Genomic DNA, 15261 nt, shown 5'->3' with positions numbered 1-15261 from the left:
CCACTTCATGTATTGGTATCTTGAGCGCACTGCTGCGTGACTCAATGTTATTGATGATCTGTGCGATTTGAGATCCGTTGGAGTACCATCGAGCAAAAACATTTATATTAACTCTTATAGATGTTTGGAGTACTTTCTTGACTTGTTTAAATACTAGCCAGGATTGGATTGATTTGTTAAGCTTAATTTATCGTCCGTTCATGCTATATCAAAGGAATGTGTTAAAAATTCCAAGCTATATAAAGTCCATTGTTCGTGAAAAAACTCGACTCCTTATCTTGATCGGAACACAACTATATAACGGTTTGGAGTATACAATTACTCGTAATAGATTGGACTTGAATTTTTAATGCAAGCTAATGTTGGATTAATGCGAATTTGACAATGGCTAATATAAAATTCGTCAGCTTATATTAATGAAAAAAATCAGATAGGAATGATAAAGTAAAAGCAGATTAAAGGTTAATTTGATACGATGAAGGTATAGATATAAACAAGTTATCTATTTTCATTTTTGCTCATTTTTTTGCTTATATTATGTAGCCTATTGCGTGCAGAGCATAAAAAACTTTTATTTGGGGTATTGTATAATGATTTTCAACATTGTACGATAAAATTTAACTATAAAACTCTCAAGCTCAATTATTTCAAAGCAAATCAGAAAAGTTAAATATTTGAGTATATTGTTGTACTAAAAGGTATCTGTTTGGGAACAACAACAACAAAAAGATAACGTGCGTTAATTCTGACAGTAGGCATACATTTTCAATTGACGCTCCAGAAAAAAAATTTTTAATCTGGTTCACATAGATTAGTTATATGACTGAAGCGTTACAAAGGTAATATCTAAATCACCGATGAAGTGGCGTTCGTGGACACTCATTCTAGAACTTAACACTCGAACGTAACGTTTTTACGATTGATGCTTAGTGGTCAATAATTCAAATCAATTATTGTTGTAGATGCTGAAAAAATAAAATAGTATTTACTGATAAGATATGAAGATCAAATTCAAAGAAAACCTATTTGTGTTTCTTTTAGTCCTATATTCATCGATAGGTTCCAGCAAGGTGAGAAATAATATCGATTTTTGAAAATCTGTTTCAGTTGGGTAAATGCGATGGCACAGCAGTTGATTTGTTAGACAAGCACTGGTTCTTAATCAGTGGGCCGTGGCCCACTGCCGGGCCACAGAAGGGTGGTGAGGCGGCCGACAGAACTATTAGAAATTGCTAGTCTTATTTATGTCACAATAGGTAATTTTGATTGTAGCAGCAATCAATGACAATGCTGTTTTCTACTACTGAAAGATAAATCCCATTCTAATTATAAACGTTCAAGTTGGAATTACTGTTGAAGACTTTTAAATTTGTTTGATAGAATTTGAAAATGTGAATCTATTCCAGACTCTTTCTTTGTTATCCAGGCCGAGTCTGCCTCTCTCGATGTTTCCATCGATGAAATCACAACGACAACTTTGAAAATTTCGTTAGCCCCTGCAGACGAAGGATCATCGGTACAGTTGTGGGATGTGGAGTTGGACGTATGTATTTAATTAAAGTAGTTTATAAACTTTTAGTCCAGATAAAACTTAACTTGATTTAATACATTGAATAATCAATTTTTGAATTTCCGGTAGCATTCTGTTTTTTCTTTCTATTCAGATACGGGTTCATGCTATCACCAAATTTCAAAATTTTTAAAAATGAAAAAAATGAAACGTAGCACGTTGTTATTGAAAAAAAATGTCATAACAATTTTTCTCAAAACATTCAGATTCAAGTATTAAATTACACTTACGGCAACCAAATTGAATTCCGTGACCTTTTCGACGGACGACTTTATGAACTTTCAGTAAATGGAACAGGAAACAGGAAGTGGATGTCGAGTATTACAACAGGTTAATAATTGACATTATGCAATATTAATATTTTATAAATAGTTGAATTTCGTGACATGTATGTCTTTGCAAACTGTTTATATTTATATTACAATTTTGGAACTAATGATTAATTAAATAATATTTTGAAATAAATACTCAAAGTTGAACAGCCAGCAAAATATGTTTCGAATGTGCCGTGTTTTTATTGTATTATATTTTTTCATTGATGTTCATTGTAATTTTTTCCATCTAACTTCAAACTTTAATTTTTGACTATTTTTAAGCCATATCATGTAAAATAATTCAAACAAAAAAATTATATTTAAATTGAGTAAATCAGAGATTAGGTAACGACTATGTTTCACCCTTGATTGCGAATCGAAAGATTCTTACTGCAAACTGTTCATGGGTAAAATTTTACCGACCATTCAATTACTTTTCTGATGTCTTTATCTATTCAGTGCCGCCACGTCGTGATATTATTTTTCCCAACTTTTGTGCTCTAATGAGTATAATCAGTGATTAAATTGTTTGGGAACGAAGATTTACATTTTACATATAGGTGTAGTTTATAATTAAATATATACAATCAAATAAATTTATGTGATAGCTCAATGCCCAGAACAATGGATGGGATTACGTAACAACTGTTACAAAAGATTTAACAAAAAAGAAAACAGGAACGCAGCAAACCTTGAATGTAGTACTTCAGTGTTGGGAGCTCATCTCGCTGATCCTCGTAGGACAGAAGAATTTGAATTTATCAGCAGTGCGGAAATTCTGACTAGTACGGTTGCGCTCAACTGGATTGGTATTAGTCTTGTAAGTTTATATTTTAGCATAAAGAATTTGTATTCATCGTCCGATACTCAAATTGTTGGAAACATTAGCATGTGAATTGTGCCATTATAACACAGCGAAAAAAAGAAGCTCAATACTGGAACAGCATCTTTTTATGTGAGATCGGCCATCATTCGGCTATCAAACATTCGTTATTCATGCAATTTGCATGCCTCAGTCCAACAATCGTATGTCGCCTGTCTTATCAAATGTCTTTAAATTTGTATAAAACATAAGTAATCAGACTAATTACCGCCGTACTAATATCTCTCAGTAATTGTGTCCAACAACAACAAACTAATATTCGGGACGAGATGTCATCGTAAACACTGGGTAGGTGGATTGTCTGCCTTTTATGTTCTCTTTGTGAATCCAACGATGTTTATATATAATTTTACAAATTAACTTTAGGACGGTTCTAACGCCACTTATACTGATGGGTCACCAGTAACTGAAGAAATTCAAGCTTTCAAAGAGGAAGACGACAAAGCGTCTGAAAACTGCGCGGTGATTCAATCAAATATGAATGAATATAAATGGATAGAAGCTCAATGTGAATACGAAACCTATTTTATTTGCGAATATACAGGTAAGGATACGATACATTTAGAAAAGTAGATAGAATAGAAAAGTAATGTAGGTTTTGCTTGCGCAGACTAGCATCCAAATTACACATATGAGTCCGTTGCCCTGAAGTCATTTCGATTTGTTAAATAGTACACATACTCACATCCTATCCATCCTAACTCCACTTCATATTCAACTGTAATATATATATAATTCAATTCAGTTCCACAGTGTGCCACGAATATAAATATTTCGACATCCGAAACATCTGCTGATATAGCATGGAAAACACCAAAATCATTACATGGATCCGACTTTGGCCAATATACAATTGAAATCAAAGAGATCAAGGGCAAGTATATCATATTCTTTTCAATTTCTTTTACTTTCAATAGGACGCATCGACAAGTGTGGTATCAATTAGCTTCTGGCACAAAATTTATAATAGTGGCAAATGACATGGCCAAACTAATCTAAACAACGTGTTTGGAGTGGGTCAGCTCATTGAGGCTAAAAGTTTATTTTGCTAAATTGTGGTTATTGTGGGGTAGGGTGTTCCGGTTGGGTTGTCGATGTGAAAATTTTCCTTTTTTTCTCAACTAACCAATTGATTCCAACCAATTCACTGATTTCGGCACTGAAAGAAAAAAACATTTTTAGAAGACTATTGTTTTTATTACTTTCCTAATCAAATATATACAGAAATGTATATTGGCATTCGGTTCAAATCTTTAGCATTTGTCTGAAATTTTGCTGATTATGAAATAATCATTACCTTCCGTGTTTATCTAAAACTTATATGATCTCTAATCTCTATTTCTAAATTACCATACATATAATCAATTTAACAACGTTTTTTAAGTTGTATTAAATTCTTCATTCAGATTTTGTTACTGAGAAGTACATAATTTCAAGATCGAGTTTAAACTATACATTGCCTGGATTAAAATCAGGGCATTTGTACTTCTTCTCAATTCAAGCAAGCATTTCGACTTTACATTTTGAAAGCAAAAGTGCAAAATATACACATGCATTTCTGACAAGTAAGTGACAATATTCAGATACATGATTTCTCTCATAGAGTTGATACCCTTTGAAACACGAGAAAATTGAAATTCTACTAATTCTTCTAAATAATCTACTACTAGACCGTGTGGAATATGTGGACAGTTGAATATTTCAATTTAATTAAAACGAAATGTACATATGAATCGTTTTGTTGTTATGATAACGTTCTTGTTCGCCTTGGTTTTTCTTTCTTGTTTTATTGTATTTGGAACTGACAGAAAAGAAAAGTATAATTTTACATTCTATAACCTATTGGAAACATATCACAAATAATCACTAAATCGGCGCAGCGGTGTGGCTCATCGTGCTAAGCGTTAGAAATACGCTCGCCACGCACCACTGATTACTCTGCGTGGGTTCGCAGGTTTGAGTCCTATGCGAGGATGCATGTAACCACTGGTCGGTTACGGCTTCCTCTACCATCAAGTTCATGCTTCCAAACAATCACTAAATAATCCCATAGCCGACGTGGAATTGTAACCGGACGGGAGGCTGTGGTTCGTCATATGGCTTAAGCCGTTTTATCGACTTTCCTTTTCCCCGGAATAAATATGTAAATCTTATCTTATCCTATTAAATCTTGTGATAAATTTTCACGATTCGCACGATCGTACAAAGTCATGCGAACATTTTTATCGTATGTGTTCTGCAAATAAAATATACTTTTTAAATCTAGATCCGAATCCTCCACGACACTTAAGATTGATTAATAAATCTCCAACCACCATAACAATTACATGGAATAAACCTGAATCTAGCCATGATAATATTTTTGACAAGTAAGTTTTGCATTGATGTTATTACTTGAATAATGGTGGTTACGACTAAATCTTTGATATAATTTTATTCAAATTATTCCAAATACGATTTTATAAGATATGAAAGGCAGCAAATTAATTAATTAATATGATGCTTCAAAATTTAAATAAACGTGGTAAATTGTATGTTTACATTGGAAGGGATACGAGAACGTACGCAATTTTAGTTACTCGAATACCGGACACATTTTTCCATAAGGTTCGCGAGCACTTACTTTCATGAAGTTCAATATTTTGATTATAAATTGGCGTTTTTATAGTTGTTGATATGTTTTATTATCTAATTGTATTGCATTTTGTTTAGATACTGTATAACTTATGGGGAAACCAAAATTTACGTGCACAAGAATTTTACAACCTATACACTAGAAAAGTTGAGTCCGTACACCGAATACAATATCAAAGTATTCTCGGTCAGCCAGATTTCCTATTTAGAGAAATTGAGTACAGCCCCTGCTGATACTTCGTTGACTGTTTTAACAGGTACAGTTCAAAACATAAATGATTGAGACCAGTCATTCTATTGTTTAATGAGATAATTTTGATCAAATAAAAAATATATCACTGCCCAGAATGCTATTAGACTGCTCCTCTGAATCCACCAGCGCCATTTCGAAATTTTAATTTTGACGCTAAATGGTATATTAACAATAAAAATTAATTAAGATTATTCGGGAAATTTATGTTTGTTTTCAAAAATGTCTTATCTCCCCTAAAATAGAAATTATACCTGCACCACAGGTTCGAAATGTATAACATAAACATCAGCAATTCAAATTTATAGCAAATAGAAAGACATAACAATTTGATGAAGTATTCGTCTAGGTATCAACAGTCAATTCATTTTTATTACAAGGCCTGTCTGTTATTGCAGGACAAAACACACAGCAAAATCCTTTTATGATGTGATTTTAATTTCTTTGTATAGCTTTGAAGTGGACTTGTTTATTCCGTCGAAGAGCTTATTTCAAGAGGTTAAACTAAAGAAGGCCCAAACATTCGAACCCAATTCTCAAATCCTCGAAAACAATCATATAATCGCCCTGCCTTTGTGTTATTGTTAGAACTTGAATAAGACGATTGCGATTTTTTTTATTTTCTACAGCAAATAATATTTTTAGATGTAAGTCCCGTCAAGGACTTAAGACTTATTCCGGAGTCTCGCCACGTAACTAACTTCACAATAACCTGGAGCTTCGCTGAAGGAGTGGTTGATTCATACGAAATACAAATAACAGAAAACGCGTCTGACGGCCAAAATCCTCGGTAAGCCACGCCTTTTAAGCCTAATAAGTATTTTGTAAAAAAAAGCCGCCAAAATGATAAATTTACAAAATCATCAGTTTAGCCGCATGTTACTCTTCGTTTAACCACTAATTACCAAAAATCTTCTTTAACAATCAACATAAAAACCAAGCGTTAACTAATGACCAATTTTCGCTAAAATTGAGACTGCAATAAAAGGTTTCATTTAGTTCTTCACGCACTTCTTGTAAGTTTTGAGTATTATGTAAATGATATTTTCTTTGGGGTTGTGCGGTCGTTCATCACCGTTTTGTCGGATTTCTATGCATATTCTTTATAAAAAAGAAACTAGTCTAGCCTATCGTTTTTAAATTCATTTTATTGTTTTGCGCGCATTTAGAATTATTGAAGTTGAAAATACAGCAAATGAATTTCTCATCTCTAATCTTATTCCTGGGCAATTATATCAAGTTACTGTAATCACGAAACGCCTTGATGGTGAAAGTGACCCGGTGACACTATCCGAAAGAACAAGTGAGCAATATTCAAAGCTAAAACTCGTCTATTATCCGGTATTAATTTGAATTGCTTAATTAAAATTTCATTTCTTCCATTTAACCAAAAAATGCAATAATATATAGGTAGCTTCCTTTAATAAATATGGACATAACAATATAAAAAACAATAGTAATCGTACCACCAATTTTTTAAATGGAATTTTCCCAGAATATTTTATAAGTGTTTTCTGGTAAATGCTTGAATGAATGCTGAAGCTTTCTATTCATTATACTTTGGTTCATTAAATAGGCACTAATGTCGCTTCGCCTGGATTTACCCAGGATTTCAACGAGATAAGAGCCACTCATCAGCCATCTGCTCAATCACGTATGAATAGTATCACGTGGAAGCAAAGCCACTTGTTAACATTTAATGAAAGTGTTCCCCTCCATGAAGCTAAGTTATATGAATCTTGATTCTGGCCTCGTCAAGGAGAATAGTAATCATAATAGATGTTCCTTCGACCCTTGACCTCAAGAAATCTTTCTCATATTTTAACATTGCGAATTTTGATATGCTTATTTTATAAGTGTTTTTGCGATTTATCGCACGAAAACTAGTTCACCTTCAAAATCATCTTAATTAGAATGCAATTTGGAAAGATTATTAGTCGCTAATTTTACTAGCCTGGTCATTCTCAATTTTTTCGGCAGTTTTAGATAACTACAACTAACTAAAAAAAAATTACTGATGAGTTATTCTGCTTGTGCTTGCTTATACATTTGAAATAAAACTAAAACTGAGAACAACATTCAAAACTGCGAAAACGAGTCAATGCGCACGAACATGTCTAAAAGTGTGTCTGAGTGAAAAGTTTGTCTTAGAGCAGCTACATTTTCTCATTGTGACGTTTCGATTACTTCCCCATGATTGGTTATGGTATAGAAGTAAACAAGGAAGTCGTCTCTAAGAGCTGCTAAAACGTCTCACTGTGACGTTTTCGATTACTTCCTCATGATTGGTCATTGTTCCGAAAGTTAAAAAAGATATGGCTGCTCGTTAAATATTCATTACACAGAATCGTTGGTAAATCAGTAACACATTACTGTGCTTTTTTTCTACAGGACCACCTATTAGTCATGTCCATGTACAAACCAAAATTGGCGTTGATAGTGTAAAAATTGACATATTCGAATCTGGGAGCAATCACCAAAAGTTTTACTACAGTGGCTACATTTTATCCTTCACAAGTAAGATTTTGTATTCTACACCATGTGTTCTGAAGAACCTTATATATTCGACAAGAAGTGATCAATTTACTAAATTGTTGTTGTTCTTTTGGAGGCTGTTGTTGTGATAGCCAAAATTCTAAAAATCCCTTTCCTCGTCAACTAATGAACAAATCAATTTCAAATTTTTAATACTAAACGATGGGAATCTATTATTAAAATATTATTATAATTCTGATAATTACGAACTCATTCGCAATTTTTATTCAGGTTCATTCCAAGGAAAAGATGAATTTATAAAGAAAAGTGAAAGCGGAATTACATCATCCATAATCACTGGTTTGATTCCAGGAACTACATACGATTTCAAAGCATATACAATCAGCGGAGATGTCAAAAGCATGCCATCTGATCGCGGAAAAATTTCAATGGGTGAGCGTCATTAAAAGAACTTACAGGGGCATAATGCAAGCAGGAACTCTACAGCTTCAGAATGCGATTCGTAATTATCTGAGTAGCATATTGCGACAGATACAGGTTATTCAGACATTACGTGTAGACAATACGTGTACTTATGAATCGTGATATGTTTTTGTTGTTGTTCTTGTTGATGTTGTGAGAAAATCGCTCTCTAGGGGAACAATCAATTTTATATTTTCAGTATTTAATGATGAATATTGTCTAAAAAAATCATTACTGGTATTTTTTTAATTTTTCCTGACTCCTGTTCATAAAACTCAATATTTTACAAAAAAATAATCTATTTTCTATTAATTCACGAGAAGGATGTTTCAACGCATGTAATTCTCCCTTTTTCAATTTGAATACTGCCCCAGACTAAGACTGAGTCTTTTAAAATGATTGAAAGCTTCCACCCAATGCAATAGTCGAGAATTTAACTAATATTGTTCTCACTGATCTCTCATTTTCAAGCACACGCTATTTTCCAGAACTATCACCACCTGAAGATTTTCGAGTTTTGACAAGAAACGAAACATCAATTTTAGTTGGTTGGTCTTCAAGCAGAGGAGAAGTATCGCGTTATCTTGTGACCTGTGATGAATGTCATGACGGTGCAAAATTAATCGGAATTGATAAAGCGAATGAAGCCATGTTTTTAAAACTGAGTGCAGGAGCAGAATATGTTTTCACAATCGTCTCACAGACGAGCAGCAATAAAGAACAACGTGCCAGCAAGCAAGTCGAGCTTGTTACCCGCACAAGTAAAAAATTGTTTATGTTTCAAGATATATTATTGTATGTTAGGTTATCTAAACTAAAATACTTCTTTTCGAAATTGTTTTGGGGTTTCTAAAGGACAGATAGATGCTGATTAACTTTTCGTTTATTTTATAGAATATTTAGAATATAGAATTTTTTATAGAATATTGATTATCGGGAATTGATTGTCGTTGGAGATTTGTACAATCTTTATTAAAGATGAATATATATGCATTTACAAACCAATGCAAATATTATCAAAAGTTACAAAATGAATGGCATAATAAACACAATTAAAAGTATGAAAGAATTGTAATTTCTTGTTAAAAGTCACGTAGTAATTCAGTAATACAATTATTCAATCAAAATAGATATGTTTTTTCTTTTTATCATATATATATTTTATAGATAATGAATCCTGATGATAGCCATTATGCTCCCTGTATATGCATGTGGTGGCATTAGCCCTTATGAATGGTTTTGCCTGTTAAACAACAGAATTGGAATTAGGTTTCTATCCTTTCATTCACGTACGTGAGGCACTCACCTCTTAGATTTATCTTACCAACAATATAATTACGTCCCGGTGTATTTGTAAATGAAAATATATAGAAAATGAGCACAAATCGACGATTTTATTAAATATATTTTCTATTTTTATCGTGCTTTCCACTTTTTTTATATAGCTAATGAGGGTGAATATAATTTAGAATTACGGAACTACTAAAACTGATTTAACATAATGAATTTCTGTTTTAGAACCTAAAGTACCACAAAACGTTGCCATTGACTTCGTCAACCAAACATCTGCTGTAATATCATGGTTGCCAGTTGACGGCACCAAGAGTGGTTATCGAGTTGAAAATGTAGCATTGGAAAACCAATATTTCACTACTAGACCAGCCAATGCATCATGGTTTCGAGATAAAGAAAGCGTTATTGTCGAGCAGGGAAAAATTATAGCAAATCTAAACGATGTAACTCCAGGAGTGGCATATCATGCAAGAGTATTTTCAGTCAGCGATGATACCTCCAGTGAACCTGCTTCTGTATTTTTAACAATGCGTAAGTTGTGTAAATTCTCAATATTTCCTTGTGGTTATACTAAAGATATTCATACCTCGTACTAATGTATTTATATATATACTTATATATTAGATGCCATTTAAAAACTGGAAAATTTAATGTATTAGTCGATGGATACTTTAATGCCTAAAAACTTTATTGATTTTAGTACCCAATGCGGTAACTCATGTGAAACCCTCTGAAGTAGATGAATATTGGTCAACTCTCAGATGGAAACCAGGATTTGGTGGTTACTTCGAATTTTTGGTAATATTATCTTTAGTTTATATCAATTTAATGTAAAAATCAGGAAATGTGTCTTTTTGTGAAATGTAAATCAGCCGATATTTTCAGACTATGAAATTTTTGTTAATTTTGTTTTTCAATAGTTCAAAGCTCACTTTGCACGACCATTGATTAAAATTACTGGACTTGTTATAGAGTTTTTTACGATGTTTGCTGGTTTTGGAGACTTGAGACTACATTACACACTGATATTTTTTCATTCCTGATTTTAACAGGTTGAAATAACATTAGCGGGTGACGAAGAAACTGTTGACACGGCTTACGTTACAGAATCAAATTACAATTCCACATTGCCGGCACCAGCTACTTTATATTACGCGTCTATTTCTACCTTGACACTAGACCGTACCTGGCAAAGTGTTCCCGCAGGAATATTTATACAATCAAGTAAGATTTGAATATTGTTTCGATGACAAAATAGTCTCGACTAAAATTAGAACCAACACTGAATAATAATATTGTTAAGTTGAAATTTTTGTGGTGCAATTTGCAAAGTAAAGCCATGATAATTTATTCGTGTATTGCTGGTACTGATTGGGTGCAATATCTACTAACAACTACACAGATCTGGAATCTGTACATTGAGTCTTCGAAGCTACAGAGATGTCAATATGTGGCGGGTGACATTAAACTTGGAAAACTTCCAGTAGGCTGCATAAACCTTTCTTTCCGCTTTTATATTTCATTCGACGGCGAACTTACGCTGAAATATGTTTGTTGGGAACTTAATCTGAATGTTTGATGAGCGCAATTGTATTTAGATAAGTATATCAGCTAGAATATTCATTTTTAGAACATCGGGTAAAGTGATTCACCGTTTTAGAAAACGGCTACATAAAACATGTCTTGTTGATCGGTGATTTTACTTTGACAGGGCCACTTGCTGTTACTGATGTTGAAGTGTATGACGTTGGAGAAAAATCTTTCACTGTCCGATGGAATCGACCAAAATCACTCTACGACAATTTTCGTGTCGTTTTGTCTTCTGACGACATAGAAGGTAAAATCAACTGTTACAGCCGTTTTACAGAATTCGTATCATTTCAGCTCCTAAATTTTGCCAAACATCGTATTAAATTGATGTCTTTTTGCTCTTAAAAATATGTATTGAATATTTAGATATTGCTTGGAAGGTAATTGAACGTACATCGATTTTAAGCACACGTTTAATGTATTTCTCTCGATGTGATTATTCACACAGCAGTTATTTATAGTGTTGTCTCGCTTACCAACTGTAACTTATTATTAGATAATGTAATGAAATAAATTTTCCGAAATATACATTACATTAGAAGCAATCGCTTCTTCTGTCGCTTCTTTTCCTTTTAATCTTGTCTATATCAGCACTTTTCCACCACTCGATCATAACAGCTCAAATGCTGACCTTTATAACTGGAAATTTGACAGATCGCAAAGAATTTACCGAGATGTCTTATGTAAAATTCACCGACCTCATTCCTGGAGCAACATACGAATTGAAAATATTTGCCATATATAATGAAACCTCAAGTCATGAAGTTACTGCGACTGCAACACTTTGTAAGTTAAACTATTTCTTGAAAGAGGAAAAATTGTTAAATTGTTAGTTAATTGTTAGATGTACAGTCGAAATATTAACTGTATCCTTACTCCATGCCCAGTACTCTATTTTACGGACCATAAGGCGCAACAAATTTCTTAGATTTGGGTTTTGTCCCCTTATATGACGCACTTGACGTATATTTTCGTATATACGTCATATACGCGCAAGTATATTTTCTTGATGAAATCTTTCAGAATAGAAAATACGTTTTACTTTTTTGTTACTGCAAACGCAATAATTCGAGGCAATGCAAATCTGAATTTGGCGTCATTTTATAAAATGATAGATGAATCAGTAAAACTGGTATTAATAGTAAAACTGTTATTAATATATCTAAATCATACTTACTATAGTGATGTAAACAGAATCATAAACGTATCAAGAATCTTTAGGTAAAATTCTTTGATTCACTCCCAGATAGCCTCAAATATTTTATATTATCTTCAATTCCTTATGCAAGTGTTATTATCGGGATAGTACTTGTTACTATTATCTCCTTCATTAGGTTTTTCTCTAATTATTTATTCAGTTCCACTGGCACCAACAAACCTTGTGTCAACTGGTAGGACTTCGACGACTATATCTGTAAAGTGGAACGAAGCGATTGGCAGAGCCGATTCTTATCCGATAGAATGGACTCCCATTGATGGAGAAGTAATAATAGTTTTATTCAATTTTTAATTTTTTTTTTTTTAATTTTTTTTTTTAAATGGAAAATATTTTTAAAGACAGGGTATACAATTTTTACTGTGAGAGTAACTTGGAATGCTGTAAACAAGGTTTCCAACTCACGCTGTAGAATATACAGAGGGGTATAAAAACGAAACATAAAAATTATTTCTAAGAAAATGAAGACATTAATTTAAATCTCGAAACTCTGTGTGTGTATGATTGTACCCAAAATTTTTGGGAATCGAGGGTGCTTTGCATAAAAGTTGTGTTCTAATAATGAGGACAAGGTTTCCCAACCAGGAATACATTTTGACATTTATAGGGCTATAAATAAAGGGCTCTATATAACTTACAATCTGCCAATTCTAATTAATCTGGTTTCAGTCTTTAGGGGAAGTTGGGAGGCGCTATTTACGGTTACATTAATTTAGGAAAGGGAAATATGTTTATCTGCATACTGATGACATATAGTTTCACAAGCAAGTCGACTCAATCCATATTTAACTTTAAATTCCTTTGTATCACACCAACAAGTGTATCACGTATCAATTCCAGCACTATATAAAAGTTTTTTCTGAGAGCTTTTTATCGAATATTTTGTTTAGATTTCAATAATCGATGAAACAGCGACTCTGTCTGATCTTATTCCTGGTGTAACATACGATATCAAAGTATACGCAAAGAGTCAAAATAACATCAGAAGGTCTGAAGAGTCTGCTCAAGTATCCATAGAAACCAAGGAAGCTCGTGAGTGACGTACTCATATTCCACTATTGACAAAACTCATTTACACACGGTAATCTATAAACCGGCAAAACAAAAAAAAACTTTTCATTGTTTTGAATGAATGTGTTAGTTAATAGATATCGATAAATTTTGCATTCAAAAGATATACGTAGCCCAGTTAATAAATCAGCTAATGAAGTATTGAGCTTTTTGTGGCATAAAATGAAAAAACGTAATATTAAGGTCGTCAGTATAACGGCATTGTGGTAATAAAATAGCCCGCTAAGCCCCAAATCTTGTGTCACGTTTCTAACCTCAACCTTTGAAGTATTTTAATTGAATTTATACAATTACTTAAACACCCATCTTCCATTCAATTTAAATTTCTTTATATTTCAGTACCTGGATCACCAATATTTCAATCAATAACAACAGTTGATCCAACATCCGTTGATATTTTTTGGTTGAAGACGCCGCATCCAAACGGAAAAATTCTGCAACACACTATCAGATATAAACAAGTAAAATTTTAATATAATAGGTACATTGAAAAAGACTAGGGCTATTTTCGTATTTTACCTCTATATTATGATTTATTTATAGAACTAAAATAGCTAACTTTGAATAACTATTTGAAATAAACATAGATATTTTTCTCATTTTTCCACCCTTTTCGAATATAATATTTTCGTCATTATTTCCACTGCGATATGTGTAGTTTTAAATTGTATTAGAAAAAGTATATTTGAAGAAAACGATAAATTTATATAATCTGAAAGTTGATATTCCCATTTATTTTTTATAACTTTGTCTTCACAATCAAATTTATTACTGAAAATTTGTAAATCCAATTTATAATGATTCACAAGGTTTATCCACATTCGCATGAAGAATATGAGTACAAGAATTTCACAGCTACTGCTGAAAGTGGGAGATTGGAAAGTCTGGACCCCGGTGCATGGTATGTAGTGCATATTCGTGCACAAAACTCAAAAGGACCCGGTGAATGGACAAACGGTGAATTTATCAAGAATTTACCATCCCTACCAGGTAATATGTGAATAAAAATAGCAAAACTTACTAGGAATTTGTCTATTGAACTGCAAGTCGTTACTTCTTATTTTCTTCCTACTCTGGATCTGTATGAAGCAGTTGCCAATAGGCTTGAACAAGGCTGTAATAGAGTGATACGTATGAACAAAAATGCCTCAACACATATACCTGCTATTTGATGAAAAGAGATTATATTATTCCTATGTAAAGTGAAGTGTCAGTTGATATAAAAAACGCCAATTTCGCAATCTTTCAATGCTCTCAAACTTGCAAATAAATCCCTACATGTATTTGTTTGATACGCAGGACCGGTATATAATTTGACTGCCACTGCTGAAAAATCACGGAGTCTTACAATAACATGGGAGACACCAGAACAACCAAATGGGTATATAATGCAATACGAGTTAACTGTAAAAGACAATATGGACAATAAAATTGCTTCTGTGATATTTGATCGAAATTTGGTAAGCTTTTTCTTGCAATAGA

General features: G+C 32.8%; 1 protein-coding gene across 2 annotated transcripts in view; it reads left to right on the top strand.

The window, feature by feature from the left end:
* Positions 1–942: 942 nt before the first annotated feature.
* The window catches only part of LOC120325482 (phosphatidylinositol phosphatase PTPRQ-like), a 39690-nt gene continuing 25371 nt past the window's right edge, over positions 943–15261 (top strand). For both annotated transcript variants that reach the window (XM_078112254.1, XM_078112248.1), the window contains exons 1-24: positions 943–1070; positions 1427–1543; positions 1777–1900; positions 2493–2704; positions 3134–3311; positions 3513–3641; positions 4174–4332; positions 5034–5136; positions 5480–5658; positions 6297–6441; positions 6821–6954; positions 8043–8168; positions 8418–8579; positions 9098–9370; positions 10128–10433; positions 10603–10700; positions 10955–11126; positions 11614–11739; positions 12147–12278; positions 12851–12975; positions 13599–13740; positions 14119–14240; positions 14589–14769; positions 15079–15239. In XM_078112254.1, the coding sequence (XP_077968380.1) occupies positions 999–1070; positions 1427–1543; positions 1777–1900; positions 2493–2704; positions 3134–3311; positions 3513–3641; positions 4174–4332; positions 5034–5136; positions 5480–5658; positions 6297–6441; positions 6821–6954; positions 8043–8168; positions 8418–8579; positions 9098–9370; positions 10128–10433; positions 10603–10700; positions 10955–11126; positions 11614–11739; positions 12147–12278; positions 12851–12975; positions 13599–13740; positions 14119–14240; positions 14589–14769; positions 15079–15239 (3678 nt within the window). In that variant the 5' untranslated portion in view covers positions 943–998. The remainder of the gene's footprint in view (positions 1071–1426; positions 1544–1776; positions 1901–2492; positions 2705–3133; positions 3312–3512; positions 3642–4173; positions 4333–5033; positions 5137–5479; positions 5659–6296; positions 6442–6820; positions 6955–8042; positions 8169–8417; positions 8580–9097; positions 9371–10127; positions 10434–10602; positions 10701–10954; positions 11127–11613; positions 11740–12146; positions 12279–12850; positions 12976–13598; positions 13741–14118; positions 14241–14588; positions 14770–15078; positions 15240–15261) is intronic.

This window comes from Styela clava, chromosome 1 (assembly GCF_964204865.1).
Source record: "Styela clava chromosome 1, kaStyClav1.hap1.2, whole genome shotgun sequence".
Lineage (NCBI taxonomy): Eukaryota > Metazoa > Chordata > Ascidiacea > Stolidobranchia > Styelidae > Styela > Styela clava.
This window is presented reverse-complemented; position numbering and strand designations above follow the sequence as displayed.